Source organism: Silene latifolia, chromosome 7 (genome assembly GCF_048544455.1).
Source record: "Silene latifolia isolate original U9 population chromosome 7, ASM4854445v1, whole genome shotgun sequence".
Classification (NCBI taxonomy): Eukaryota; Viridiplantae; Streptophyta; class Magnoliopsida; order Caryophyllales; family Caryophyllaceae; genus Silene; species Silene latifolia.
The window spans coordinates 117,606,583-117,622,504 of NC_133532.1; the positions used below are offsets into that span (position 1 = coordinate 117,606,583).

The window sequence follows — 15,922 nt, forward strand, 5'->3', positions numbered from 1 at the left end:
TATTATACTTTTGTTTTATTCTAATTATATCACTTGTCTTAGCCTCAAAACGACTACTCGTCTTAAATAAAAATCGGTATAAAACCTACGTTAATACTAGTATGGGTCCACATTTGTCCTAAGCGCATTTGGGAATTAGACAAACAAGAGTAAATGCTGGAAGCAGCGAAATTTGTGGGGGAAATTGACTCTTTTTCAAATACAGGTCAGATCCATTTATTAACAAAATATTACCCTAGATATCAGTATCCCATTCATTCCAGTTATTTATGAAATTATTGACATCAATGACAGCACTTTAATGGAGTAAAAGTTACAGCACTACACGACCACTAAGATTCACTGTTGGCCAAAGTTTCAAAAGAAAACACCATGCAATTATTGTTGGTAATGGACCACTAATACAGAAATACGTCACTGTAAATCTTGTGCCAACAACTCCATCTTCATTTTAATATACATAGAAATGAAAGGGACACTTGAATATCATGTTATTCATGTGCCTCCTCAATCCTCTTTGGTTTACTTTTTCGGGCGGTATTTTAACCCAAGGTGAACAAATAATTGGGACGAAGGTAGGAACAGATCAAAACCAGTATCAGGTGCGGAGTCCTGATCAGGCAACGTAGTCATGATTCACAGCTGCTTGATAGAGAAGTAGCACGGTCTGCAAAATGCTATAAACACACCCGAAACACAAAATGCTACATACTCTTAATAAATAGGAGAAAGTTCCCAGAAACATAAAACATAAGCGAACAACATCTAGTACAATAAGATGCAAGCGACTAAAACACTCAGCCTAAAGAATAGAAAATTAACTGCAGCAACCAGGAGACAATTTGCGACGTATTTCTAATTGAAACAGCTTCATCGAATGTGGTTGAATTGCAAGACTACCTCACCGGTATCCTTTCAAAGGATCTGCAGTTTTCCCAGATCGTGCGTCTGACCATGCTTTTGCAATAGTCTTCTTCATTTCATCATCACCTTCTTCATACATGTTCTGCAAAACATGTATTGGGTTGTTCAGTAATTAGCAGTAGCAAATATAATGGATCAACTATGAGAAACAGAATATTGAAAATACCTTCATCAGGTCCATAATTCCAGCCATGGGATCCTTCTCCTTGTCTAAGTTTGGCGTTAGCTGCACAAACCCCGGAACATAGATGAGAAAATGAAAACCCATACATTAAAAATTCACTCAGGGATTAACTCTCTGAGCAGGATGACAAAAACCGAGTTTTTGAGCTTCTAAATTCAGTGGGAAGCAAATGGTATTGCAGGGTTAGCAAAATTGAGGGTGATTTACAGTAACAAACACAGTTTTAATTCCATTTAACCGGGCTTGCTAGGATTCGAACTTCTACTCTATTTTTGCCATCTCCTGTTAACTAAAATGAGTAAATATTTACGAAATGTACACGCTAACTGGGGTATTTTCAATCCAAATTTAGTGATATAGCCGTATTAGTTTTTAGAATTTTTCAAACCTTATATTGGATGGTAAATCACCGCCTTGAAAAACAAAAAATATTTCACGGATAAAGAAAAGCAGAGTGCCTCAAAAAAAGAACATCACCTTGTCTTCTTTGAAATGCAAATCTAGCCAGTTTCCTTTCGACTCTTTAACCAAAGTTATGATGACCCTAGTAGGCTTAATCACAACCTTGCAACTTTCCGGGATGATCTCCTTGTTCAGTTTTGGTATGGCAAATTGATAGTTCTTTCCCTGAACATCATGGAACTTGAACTCCACAGACCTTTGCTTTATATTTCTCTCTATCTTCTCTTCCTGTACTCCCTCTAGTGAAAGATAAATCTGCATGATGGAGGTAACGGATTTATGATCGTTGTATCTTTCATAGCATTATGAATATTCTGACAAAGAAACAAAGTAAAATTATCCTTACCTTAACTTTGTCACGGTCTTGATCCCAGCTGAAGGATGGAAGAGTTGAGTAAATAACAGCCGGAGTGGAAGCCACCTTGGCTGCTACGGGGGTTGGAGTAGGCTGTTGAGGAACACTTGAAGATGCTTTTTCTTTTGACAACTGTGAAGAAATTCACCAAAATGATAAGAATCGTCAACTCCAGAATTTCCAATCCCACCCTCATGATAAAATACTGAACAAATTAAGTATCCTTTTTTTAAAATATGATTCTGCTCAAGGAGTGTATAGTATGGAATAATTCAGGTGCTGTATTTTGGTTTTTGGTTTATAGTATGAAGTAAAAGCGGAACAAGTTCATAGAAATGGTATTCATAGCTGTGCATGTAGTCTAACAAAAACTACACCACCCGAATTAATATTTCAGCAATTGTGATACTCCAAATTACAGCGCTAGAAGGCTATTAAGAAAACACCAAAACCCAACTTACTAATAGGAAATAAATATAATTGTTGGACCTCAATCATCACCTTGAGGTTTTGGTTGAGATAGTTCATCTATCATGGTATCAGAGCCAGTGTGACCAACCAAAGGTCACGGGTTCAAATCCTGGCAGCCTCCAATAACTCACGAAGTGGACTTTCAGCACATGGTATGGGGGAGCCTGTGCACTAACCACTCTTTGAGCCCAATGGGCATCCGAGTGAGGAGGCGTAATAGGAAATAAATATAATTGTTGGACCTCAACCATCATCTTAAGGTTTTGGTTGAGATAGTTCATCTATCACTTACAACACCAAAATTGTAAGCGCTTACAAACCATATTATCAAACAAAACAATGTTTCTTGCAAACCAGGCAAGATAGTTCATCTATCACTTACAACACCAAAATTGTAAGCGCTTACAAACCATATTATCAAACAAAACAATGTTTCTTGCAAACCAGGCAAAAAGGTTCTCTTTCAACTTGTTCTATAAACAGCCTCACTATATCCATTAATTAAGAGGGGGAGATGAACTACGGAGTTACACAGGGCCTTCATATGGGTGAAACATTTTATTACTGTGAGAGTAAATGACTACTACTAAATCAAAACATAGATTATAAAGGAGCAAGGCACACCGAAGCGAAAAAGAAAAACAAGGGAAGTTACTACTTCCTTCACATATTTTCATAACTAACAAGACAATAAGCTGTTTGAGTGTTCGGTTACACTTGGTCCATTTATGTGATTATGTCCCAACAATGAGATGACAGTTATTTATGAAAGCATTAGACGGTGTGTAGAAAATTTCTTCAATAACTAAACAATATGAGTAGTTCCTAAAGCTTAGGATAGACTCAAAAGCTTAATCTCATTAATCATTAGATACAAAAGAAATTCTAAAAGGAAAGGGATACAAGACACTTAACAAACTTGTTGCAGTACATTTTATTAAAAATGATATTTGAAATTTTTACCTCATCTATGAGGAGAAGTTAACACCACTGGTAACTCCTAAGGGGGTGTTTGGTTCGTATGAGGGAAAGGAAAAGGGAATAAGAAAGGGAAACAATGGTAGGGTAAAGGAAAGAAAAGGAAAAGAATTCCCTTTGATTTTACTGGTTGTTTGGTTTGCAAAGGTAAGGGAATGATAATAGACAAATCAATTAGATACCCAACCTACCATCAACACCAACCACTCATTAACCACCACCAACAACCAACACCAACCACCATCAACGTCACCCTCACCGACACGCCTGAGGTCACCTGGCTGCCGACGATTCGACCCTGCCGCCAGCAAGCCCACACAGCCTCATTCAACACCACTTTCTTTCCATCTTCTACCCTTCGAAATACGGAACCAACCCTCAAAACCACCTTTCAAAGCACTGCAAAATTACTCCCCTACATTGTCAAAATTAGATTGCTGTGTAGTGTAGATTGTGTTGTAATCCGCAAATGCATTTCTTACTTTAGAATACAAGCATACAGTTTCATGCCCACTCTTTAAAATATATTTTTGTACTCACCAAATCCATTGGTTTCGTCTGTAGGTGATGAATAACTTAGATAATGTTGGTAAATTTTTGCGGACTACAGATGAATCTGGTGAAAATTTTACGGTTTTGGATGGGTACGGTCGTATGGTTGAAGTTTAGAGTTTAGACAATGGTGGAGCGGTGGGGATGAGGCGGTACCGGTGGTGCGCTGTCGGCTCCGGCGACCTCGGCAGTTCTGGCGAACTCACCCGCTATAGTAAGGCCAATGGCGGTTGATAGTAGGCAGTGGCGCCATGGCGGACTGGTGGGAGTGGTTCATGGGAGTGTTGTTCATGGTGGTATTCAAGTGGGGGGGAAGGAAATCCCATACTTTAGAGGGGTGTGGGGAATGAAGATAGAGGGAATTGGGGTAATAGGAAGGAATGGAAGGGGGAAGGGAAAGGGAAAAACGGTAAAACAACCCCAAACCAAACGCCCCCTAAATCCTAACAAGTCAGAACTCAGAATCAAGAGGAATATAGAATTGCATTATCTTCACATAAAACTCACTCAAAATATACGGACCTTTGTTTGGAAGGAAAGGAGGGTGAGGGAAAAATGAAGAGATCCAACATCCTTTGTTTGGCTGACAGATAGGAGGAAATGGAGAAAGGGGGGGGGGTGTTATAGTTACCCATTTTCCCTTCTCCGAAGCCAATCAAAATCCCAATGATCTGAAGGGAAATTGTATCCACACACCTCATCCATTTCCCCTCCCATTCTCTTCCCTCCCTTCCCTTCCCCTGCCAAAATTGTATCCAAACAAGGCCTGCAAATTGCCATCACTAACACTATCAAATCTGGAAAACATCAACTCAACGGGAAGATCCCCTACATACAAAGTACTCCCTCCAAACATTATGAATTACCACAGTTACTAGAAAAGAGAGTCTGAGTTGGGTGGTGGGTGTCACCATACATCATTGGATTCTAACCACACAAAACAAGCTTAAAATAGAAATGGAGCAATTCTGAATATAGGGTAATTCCTAAGATTTATAAGGAGTAAAACATTTATCATTGAAGTACTACAGTCTACATACTCTACAATGTGTAAATATTTCACTCAATTGTCTATGCAAGATTGCAAGTTGCGTCTAATCATGTCCATGACGCCTAAGCGCATAGAAGACACCAAACCTCAGCGAAAGGATGGCATTCCTATTAACATCCATTTCCCCTTCAGCCTTTGGTCAGAAAATGCAAAGATGTGTTGACTGCAAAAGAAGAGAGAAGGCACCAGACACCATTGTTGCCCTCTCTGATTCTCAAGACAATTGTTAATGCTAAAAACTCAGCTCTTCAAACTCGACATTGCTTATATAAATTAAAACGGTCATCCCAACCTTTCTTTGTTAAAGACGATGACAATACAAAATGGGAAAATAATTAGCAATATAGAGCTGAAATGTAATTTTTCTCAGTGCTGATGTTTATAATTGACAAACTTCTAAGTGATTTCCAAAGCGTCTTGCTTGTGACGGATAAGCTCAAGACCTCTCACAATAAAGCAAGTGGGAGGGAAAATGGAGCACCCATGCATATTGCCACTTGCATCTTGTAAGAGGGGCACTATCCGTCTTCAGCTTGTGACGGATAGTGCCAGTCTTCAATGAGATTTTGTGATTTCATAAACGGTGTGTCATTTTGCTTTATTCCATTAATCACAACGTATTCAAAAACCATTAAAAATCGAGTCTATTGGTCCATTGCAAATTTGTCACGGCAAGTGTCGTCTTAACCACATGAACGATAAGTCACAGGTTCGAATCCCCTCTACATTAAAGTGTACTACTAGTCTACAACCATAAAGAAGAGTTTATCAAGTGCCCAAAAGAATTCTCTCTCTAACATCCAAATTCACAAAGAGTTTGGCAATTCCTAAATACCTCATCCGTCACAATCATTTATTTACCTTTTGATTAAAACGCCCTCACAAATAATAAAAAAAAGGTAAACAAATGAACGGAACGAGGGGAACAATTAAAATCCCAACACAAAACATAGCAGTATAATAAGTATAAGTATATAAAAATGCAGCGATTGTACGTATAAAGCACAAATTAAAAATCGAATAAAATCATGTAAAACAAGAATTGAATTGAAAAAATACCAACTCTAAATTGCGAATTTCGGAGGAAATGAGGGAAAGAATGCGAGGTCTCTTAGCAATACTATGAAGATGGCGGAGTTCATCCAAATCAAGTGAGAGTTCTTCACCCATTTTTTTTTTTTTTTTTTAGTTTGAAATTCGCGAAATAATAAAGGGTTTAAATTTGGAGAGGATGAAGAAATGCTAGAAGTTACGGGGAGGCGGTACTCGGCAGTGAGGGTGCGTAGAAGCTTCGAGAAAAACCAAAAAAAAAATGAACAACTCCCAATAATAATCGACTTTTCATTGGGCGGCAGGGATGTCAATGGATCGGGTTCGGGTCGGGTGAAGCCTCATCCGTCATACATCCGTCCTTTTAAAATCTCATCCAACCCGTCCGTCATCCGTGAAACATATCATCCGTCATCCATCTATCCATCATCCATGGATGAAACGGGTGGATCGGGTGATAAACGGGTGTTGTGTATTTATATATTTCAATTTAAAAAAATGATGATTTTTTTTATCTACAAAAATAAAGTTAAGGTAATTATTTAGTTTAACTTTCTAGTGGGTAGGTTCACAAAATATCCACTCCCTCCCATTCACAATAAACCTTTCATTTCATTTTGACACAAAAATTAAGGAAACACACTACCCCAGTGCCCCACCATATAATTAAATTTGGACCACACAAATACACTACCCCACCATACAATTAAATTTGGACCACACAAACACTTACCAAAAAAGGAAATAGGGAGGTTATTGTGAATAACCGAAAAAGGAAATAGGGAGGTTTATTGTGAATGGGAGGGAGTATATTGAGAGTAGACAATTATGAAAATTTAAATATTTTATATCTTAATAATGTGTTATATGTAAAAAAAATTAAATAAAAAATAATAAAATCGGGTGATGGATGGATGTCGGGTGGATGGCGGGTGGAATTTCTTCATCCAACCCATCCGTCATCCATCATCCGTTTCATCCGTCATCCATCCATCATCCATTTAAGTCGGGTTTTCATCCATCTTTTAGGATCGGGTGGATCGGGTTTTGATGGATGCGGGTGAAATTGACATCCCTATTGGGCGGCAATCATTGAAACGACTCGAAAATTCGACAAGAAGTTAGCGAACTATGGTTAAAACGTTGTGACTCATTTAAATAATTGGGTTGATATGGACAGGACAAAAACTTAATGGGTTGGGTTATGATTGAACTAGTTTGACACGAATCCGACACAAATAACGCATTTATTTAAAAGTATCATAATGTATTTAGGTCGAGTCAATAATTCAATCAAGCGACTCAAAAATAAGCATTTTCATTTATCACTAGCTTTTGAACCCGTGCCCGCACGGGCGATCTTCAAATCTGCATTATGAATAATATTTATATAAAAATGTTCATTTACGTGTCAATAATCAAGTACAATCAAATAATTATTTGTATATCAAGCATCATATTATAAAAAAAAAAAAATTATATCATAACTGAACCGAATCGTCTGGAACTAAACTGAACATAACTTCTAAGAACTGGTATTAAATCCAAAAGAAGAGGGTCTAAGTGACCATTACGCCCATTCTAATTCCTTAAGCCTACATACTCTAACGTCGACTCCTCAAGGACCCGAATCAGATTCTCTTCTCTTCGAACTTTCTCAACATACCCCCTAACAATGATCGACCAACTTCCAACACCAACGCGAGCGTGACCCACTACTGTCCATCTAGTCATGACCAATGTCCACCAGTCACCCGTCACGACTCGTGACCTATCATTTACTGCTAATCACGTATAACTCCCACAAGTCCACAACTCAACTCTCTAATGTTGACCCAATCCGAGAGGTAACTCGACATTAACTCAAAATATCCCGACATATACGACAAGTCGGGTCGATAAAAACTAAAATAAACCGACATTAAGAATAACTTTTATATAATAAAATTGACTAACCTAGTAACTTCCCTAATAATGACTGTAAGTCTGTAAATCAACATAAACTGGTAACCATTCGGAAAAAATCGACCGATATAGTGAATTGATTTGTCACACCAAGCAAACCGGATCCAAACCCGAGAAATTATCATAATTAAGCAGCCAAGAAATGAGCTTGATAATGATCGGACCCGACAATGACCTGTCCTAACTAAAGTCCGGCCTGAAAAATATATAAATGACCCAACCTGGCCTAAACTCAAGCTAAGAATTGACCCGACTAACCCAACCCCGAACATAGTCAAGATCGATATGATTAGAAATGACGCCATTCGACCAGAGCCGACCCAAACGACCAGATTGCCACCTTATGTACATTATCGCCCATTCACACATAAAAAAATGTGAGGTCGTACCATGGTAAACTGTTACGGAGTACTCCCTTCGTCCCGGTTATTTGTTAGCCTACTCTATTTTTAGTGACTTAGTCAATTGTTTGACTTTCTATTTTAGGAATACTTTTGATGGACAATTGGATCCTCCACATTCAATAATTTGTTCAACTTGTCATCTAATAATTGTCCCCTCCTTTTTTTCTTGGTCTCTGTACCAAAACCAAAGATAAATAAATGACCAAGACGAAGGGAGTAGTTACTTACTTGCTTAGGTGAATTGCGCACTGTTAGTCTGCTATGGTGTCATTAATAATGGCAAAGCCAACAAATTTTAGCATTTGTTTTACTCATGTCTTCCCAGTAATTTCCTTCTTATGTCCTATCGTTTCTTTCAATTATGGCCAAAAGGATATCAATTAAGAACCAAACAGACAATAATTTAGCTGAAATTTGACGGATCTTAATATATAGGTTAGTAAAAAGGAATGCAATTCTTTCACACTAACTGAATGAATACTATATTATCGCGTTAGAAAAAATGATACTCCCTCAGTACTGGTCATTCACTCATTTGTTTACCTATTTTATTTTGGGTGTTTCGGTTTATTGATTACCTTTCTATATTAGGAATGTCTTTGATTGGTAACTTGATATTCTAAACTCAATTTGATCCACTTATCACCCAATAATTGGTCCATTCCTTTCTCTTTGGTCTTTGTGCCAAAAACAAAGGTAAATAAATGACCGGAACAGAGGGAGTATTTTGGGAAGATGATACACATACATAGAGCTGGCAAGTCTGACCTGACCCGAACCCGAGCAAATCCGACCCGACCCGAAAATATTTTGACCCGAAACCGACCCAACCCAACCCGATGACGACCCGTAACCCGACACGACCCGATTAGCAGTGACCCGAACCCGACCCAAACCCGACCCGATATTGACCCGACCCGATACTGACCCGATTAAATTGATGACCCGATAACTATTAAGCTTAATTTTGATCAAAATGTAAATGATTTTGTGTTTAGATTGATATGTTTGACTTAGTAATGAATCAATTAAACCAAATAATAGGTTAAAAACTAAATTTAATGGTAAAAAATTATAGTAATGCGATTAAGTTACCGGACCCGATAATGACCCGACCCAAACCCGACCCGACCCGATACATCATTCGACCCGAAGTGACCCGACCCGATAATGACCCGAACCCGACTCGACCCGAAAAGGTATGCTGACCCGATGTGACCCGAACCCGATATGACCCGACCCGACGTGACCCGATTGCCACCTCTACACATACACGAGGTGTATGGTTTTTCCATACACAACCAATTACGTGATGACACGTGGCAAACTAGAGTTAAACTCCATTAGTTAGTTTAAGGCTAGGTTAATCATTTAACATTTACAGTTAAATTGTTAACTACATCTAGTTAACTATATTTATGGAATTTTTGTATTTCTTTATTTTATACATTAGATTTATTATTAAATCAAACCTCAAAAAATGCCTTTGATGAGGATTGATCCCATAACCTCTTAGTTTGAATACCGTTACTATTACCACTATGACTCATTCATCTTGTTGTCAATTTTGCATATCTTTTGATATATATCTTTGTTAATACCTGAGTTAAAACAATATGTATATATAATCATTATTAATTGTACTTCTAACTTATATTTAATGTACCTTCAGTATTAGATCAATGTACATTACTAGGTTAGTTAAATGTACTTGATAAAAATTAAACAAAATATTTTATATACCTATCGTATTTATTATTTGTAATTATAATTTATATAATTAATATGAAATTTACATTCGTTATAGGTCATATTATTATAACGAAAAATATTTAGTAAATTGAGGCGAATTTTTTTATCATTATAATATTAAAAATTATCAGGTATTATTACGAAAAATTATTATAACGCTCTAGATGTCATTTGTAAATATATTATTAAATTGTACGTCGAATGTATTTCGCCTTAATTTCCGTCTATAACTCATTAAGTGCATCTTAGATATATATATATATATATATATATATATATATATATATATATATATATATATATATATATATATATATATATATATATATATATATATATATAAGGGGTACATATATAAATTTAGGATCCGGTGAGAACCATACACTACAAAAGTAACGCGGGAAATTGACAAAAATTCTGACGAATTTTCCATACCGTCAGATAATTCGAGAAACTGACGGAATACTGACGGATATTCCGTTAGAATCTGTCACAAGTTACTGGCACGTTGAAAAAAGCAATGGCGCCATCACAGCCTGACGGGTTTCTGACGTTATCCGTCAGCTATACAATTTAATGTCTAGATAATATATTTCTTGGTAAAAAATAATAAGTTAGACAGAAATTGAGGCGAAATACATTTGACTAATTTTCATGCACCTAATAAATATTTTCATGTATGTAACACTTTTCATGAACCCAGTACTCGTTTTCATGCATCTACAACCTGTTTTAGTGTGTCATTGTATTTTTGTACACTATGTATATTTATTTTTAATATAATAAATAAAATAAGTTTAATTACATCCAATATTATACTTGAATGAACTAAATTAATAATGATAATGAAATGGGTTATGAAAACTATAAAGAGATAAATAAAATAAAAATTTCCGACAGATACAATATTTCACAATACATTAGATTTGTACTTTAGTTAGTGAAGTTAGAGCTGTTCATGGACGGGACAGACCCGTCCTGCCCGACCCGCTAACAAAGAGGGTTTGGACAACATATTTTCCAAATGCCCGGCTCACGTCCGACCTGAGCCCGCATTTGACTACCTTTAATTTAAATATATAAGTCTCATAAAATTGTGTAAGTAGCAAAAGTGACTCTATTAATAATTAAAATAATTGTAGCAACATTTGATGTAATAAATATGATAATATTCACCAATTTGAGTGGTAAAAGTGACAATAATAGCAGACAGAGTAGTGAAAGTCATAGTAGCAAGAATGATAATAGTGAAATTAACAGTATTAAATGCGAGAGTAGTGAAAATAAATAAATAAATATAGCGGGAGTAGTGAAAATAACAGTAGTGACAACAAATGTTATAAAAGTAACAATATGAACAACGAATAAAGTTAGCTAACAATTCAGTTTAAGAAAAATATTTTATTTATTTAAATATATAAGTTTGATAAAATTAATGGGAATAATGAATTTAACTATAAAAATAGCGGGAATAGTCAAAGAAACAACAGTAATCAAAGGAGTAGTGAACGTAATAGTATTAACATGGGGTATGTCGTGGACGTAATAATATCAACGGCGGGAGAATAAGTGATCGTGTTTTATATAATTTGTTGATAAATTTTAATTTCATCATAATTTCAAGATATATCATAGAACAATATATTATAAATCGTAAATGTTTGTGTTAAAAAATTCGAACGCAATTATATTTTCATAAAAAATAAAATTTAAATGATAAATAGAGGTAGCCAGTGGGCCGACACCAAACTTAGTTAAATGTAAACTAATGGTACAACTGATAATTATCATAAGTAAATAAAATATGTTGTTCAATTTTTCTCAAGTATACTTAACTCAGTAAATGCATTACATTAAATATAAGCTAGAATTATATATTTAATCATTATTATAAGTAAATATTATTTTAACTTGGCTTTTAACATACAAATAACAAAAGAGATAAATATTTAGCAAAGAGATGAATGTGTCACAAGTCTATATGCTTTAAGAGGTTATGGGTTCGATCCTTACCAACATCATTTTTTATCTATATAGTTAATTAGAGTAATTTAACATGTTAACCACACATCTAAAATTACTAACCTTAACCCTATACTAACTAATTGATGTTAACTCTAATTTGCCACGTGTTGCGGTGTCATTGGTCGTATATGGCATTTTCCATACACCTCGTGTATGTGTAGCCTTTTTGAGTATTTTGCTATGCTTTACTATGTCCTTTTTTTTTCACAATATTAAATTATGTGACGAAAATTTGAATGAGGGGAGAAGACATACAAATATAATATTGATGGAGTCATTAGTTAATTCGCGTGTTACAAACGACAACCAAATAAGATCAGATGACTCGTATATTTCTTTCTAATGTACCTGTACACGTACTTATTAGAGATGTAGATCTGCAGAATCAAAGGAAACAACAAATATTTTGTAATAAATAGAAAAGTACATCTTATAACACTTTTTTTTTTTTTTTTTTTTTTTTTTTGTGTGTTGACCAGGAGTATCCCCTACCGAACGGTGGGCAATCTCCTTCGGCATCAAGGCAATTTAATGGGTTGACCCCTCCCAAGTTTGGTTTTTTCATTCGCAAGAGTCAGGAATCGAACCCCTGGCCACTTGTTTAAGAGATAAGAGCCATTACCACTCACACCAGCCAACTTTGGTATCTTATAACACTGTATGAACACAAATTTATGTATACGACAGTTTTACACATGAATTTATTATAAATTGGATATTTAAGTGATCACTTTGACCTATTAATACGGTTGTCTTTGAACCTACTTTACAACTATATCATGTTAAATCAGCTTACACAGTTAGTTACACCATGACTAACTCTATAAATAAACATCTAAAATGTTATGATGATAGTATATTAGTACATTGAACATATCTACAAACAAACACATTAGTAAAGTAATTGAAGACTCGAAAATATTTAGTAAAAAAACCAATCTTTTTAAGACGGCTTGTCAAACAATGTTAAAAGGGTAATAACAACATTTTCTGACGACATTTACGAATAATAATAATAATAATAATAATAACACCAACAATAAACTACGTATAAATGTATAATAATATTATTACTTTAAAATGTACATAAACAACTTATCAATTTTAATTCTCGAACCACTTTTCTCCCTTGTGGCCTTCCCCTTGGTACTCTCTTTGATCTTATTTGATTGAGAACATTGATTCCTCCTCAGAGTCCTCACCAACATTGATGCCTCCTCACCCGGCCTTGAAGGTCATGACTGTTAATCACTGTTAATATTAGAAGTGGTGGTGAGATATATTAGTTATAAATCAACAATCTTAAAATAAATGTGAAAAATTTGAGCAAAGTAATAGAGACTAATAATATGAATTATTGCAGTCTTCAAATTTTTTTGATTAGTCTATTGCGAATAGTGGCATATATTGCACGCTATTCTGATTTTCATGAAATTATGCAACAATAGAAGAATACCTCTTCATTAATTAATACTCCGTATCATCTTAATTGAAAATATAGCTTTTCTTAACTGTTCCGGGTGTAATTCCAGAGCAAGTATTGTTACCACCCGTGGCTTGTAGAATGACGTCTTTGCTTGGATCCTCCTTCGGTCTCTCCTGAAACGATGAACAAACTGAGGGCTCGGCTTTGGCCGAGCGTACTCACTCCGACGCTCAAGTCAGTAAACTTAGAGAGATAAGCTGTGTTTTACTTGGCTAAGTATATTGTAGAGAGATAAGGAAGATATTACCATATGAATAGTGATTCTTAGGTTTAATTGTGGATCCCTTCCTCAATGAGGGTTGAGGAGTATTTATAGACTTTCACCTTTTGTCACGTAGTGGCCAAGTGGCTAGCAGGTGGAAAGACCGTTCTAACCTCGGCCGATGGACCTATGGCAGGCCGACCGAGGGGTCTTGGATATGAGTACGCGGATATGTGCCCCGGCTGGCTAGTTGCCTGGCCGAGACCCAAGAGACAGGCCGACGGGCTGCATCGGCTAGGCTGTCTAAGTCGTTGACTTTGCTGTGGATATCTTTGACCTTGCTCAATATGTTGACTTGGTCAGCGGTGCAGAATATGCCCCATCAATTTGCCCCCAGCGTAGTTTATGCCGTGGTATGGGCTCCGATGTATGTTGAGCGTATATTTTGCGCAAGTAATTTGTAAAAAATTTTCTGCATCGGCTTCTTCTACCTCGGCCTGGTCATGCTTAGGCCGTACCATATCCCCCCTCCACATGGATGTGTAAAGGGCATCCGATGTGGAAAAGAAACTGACGCTGGCCGAGACCAGGGTTGAGAGTGGCGGTTGTTTTTGATTGCCCCCGGCCGGTGCTTCCTAGCCTGGTTGATCATGTGGCCGGCGGAGAGCAGATACTTAGGAATTTGTTGAGGAAGATGAATAGGCAAAGAGATATGAAGGGGCGTGTTGAAGACGCTTGGTCACTGTTGCATTGATTGACGTTCAACTGTTGCAACGATTGACATTCCGTGGTTGCATGTCCGACACGTGTCTGTTCGCTGATTGGCTGACGCTTCATGGGCTGTGCCCTGATTGGTCCTTCTTCATGGGCTTTCCCCTATAAATAGGGCAGTTATTCCGTGAAATTGGCCACCAATTTCATTTTCTCAAATTTTTCTCCAAAATTTTCATCTCTCTAAACTTTCAAGGGCTTCTCCTCTAATCTTCAGAGTCGTTGCTTCGGCTAGTGCTTTTCTTCAAGGTAAACAAACAAATTTTCTTTTATTTCGTTAAGTAATTGTTGTGAACATGTCTTCTGGCGATGCCGGACCTAGTAAACCTGCGCCGGGGGGTTCCCCGTCGCGTCTTGATAAGGAGGAGATACTAGACGCCATCCCGATAAGGTCTGGGGGCCCTAGGTCTCCTACTGCCGTAGCGTCTACTACTTGGGGTGACTGCGACGGCGCTTGCTTCTTGATGGTGACTGCCGCTCTTGTCGGTGTGACAGTGTGAGCCGGCGTCTGTATCTTGAGGGTGACTGCCGCTCTTGTCGGTGTGACAGTGTGAGCCGACGTCTGTATCTTGAGGGTGACTGCCGCTCTTGTCGGTGTGACAGTGTGAGCCGGCGTCCGTATCTTGAGGGTGACTGCCGTGGCGTCTACCACTTGGAGTGACTGCTGCGGCGTCTACCTCTTAGGGTGACTGCCATAGCGTCTACTACTTGGGGTACGGTGACTACGACGGCGCCTGCTTCTTGGTGGTGACTGCCGTGGCGTCTACCACTTGGAGTGACTGCTGCGGCGTCCACCTCTTGGGGTGACTGCCGTAGCGTCTACTACTTGGGGTGACTGCGACGGCGCCTGCTTCTTGGTGGTGACTATGGGAAAAATGAACACTTTGATAGAAAACTTGGATAATTCTTCATTAGATATAAACATGCGTCGGGGTGCCCAAAGTTGTTTTGGACACCTCCGCCGCTATACAAAGTTTTTCCCGAGATTATCAGTGTCCTAATGGCTTATCAAAGGCACACCCTCCCCAGTTAGCCGTCGGTCGCATCCATGAAGTTGCCTTCCTGTTGTAAGGATGGGCTTTTTCCCTTCTCTGATTTCTTTGCCACTTTGAAGGATTGCATGTTGCACCCTCTGGCAGATATCTGGACATTGACCACTTCGTCCTTCTCGTCCTTGGAGACGAGCTTATGCGCTTCCCCCCGGTCCGAGACATACATCGTGTCGTGGCCGGATGGACATCATCGCATCGCCTCGCTTAGCGTGACTCGGCCTATGAGAACGTTGTAGGC

The 15,922-nt window shown here is 37.6% G+C and overlaps 1 protein-coding gene across 1 annotated transcript; it reads right to left on the reverse strand.

Moving 5' to 3' along the window:
- Positions 1–693: 693 nt before the first annotated feature.
- LOC141592714 (uncharacterized) lies at positions 694–6,324 on the reverse strand. The gene is made up of 5 exons (XM_074413491.1): positions 6,037–6,324; positions 1,917–2,057; positions 1,586–1,825; positions 1,091–1,150; positions 694–1,006 (listed from the first exon to the last, which is right to left on the reverse strand). The coding sequence occupies exons 1-5, from the start codon at positions 6,145–6,147 to the stop codon at positions 902–904; spliced, it is 657 nt and encodes a 218-aa protein (XP_074269592.1). The 5' UTR covers positions 6,148–6,324; the 3' UTR covers positions 694–901.
- Positions 6,325–15,922: the final 9,598 nt, after the last annotated feature.

What these genes read in the sequence shown, in the direction of transcription:
- LOC141592714 (XM_074413491.1), bottom strand. Translation starts at nt 6,147, where the DNA reads ATGGGTGAAGAACTCTCACTTGATTTGGATGAACTCCGCCATCTTCAT. An exon ending in AAGACCGTGACAAAGTTAAG is followed by an intron (nt 1,826 to 1,916) that starts GTAAGGATAATT and finishes TCCATCATGCAG; the next exon opens with ATTTATCTTTCACTAGAGGG. An exon ending in TGCATTTCAAAGAAGACAAG is followed by an intron (nt 1,151 to 1,585) that starts GTGATGTTCTTT and finishes GGGTTTGTGCAG; the next exon opens with CTAACGCCAAACTTAGACAA.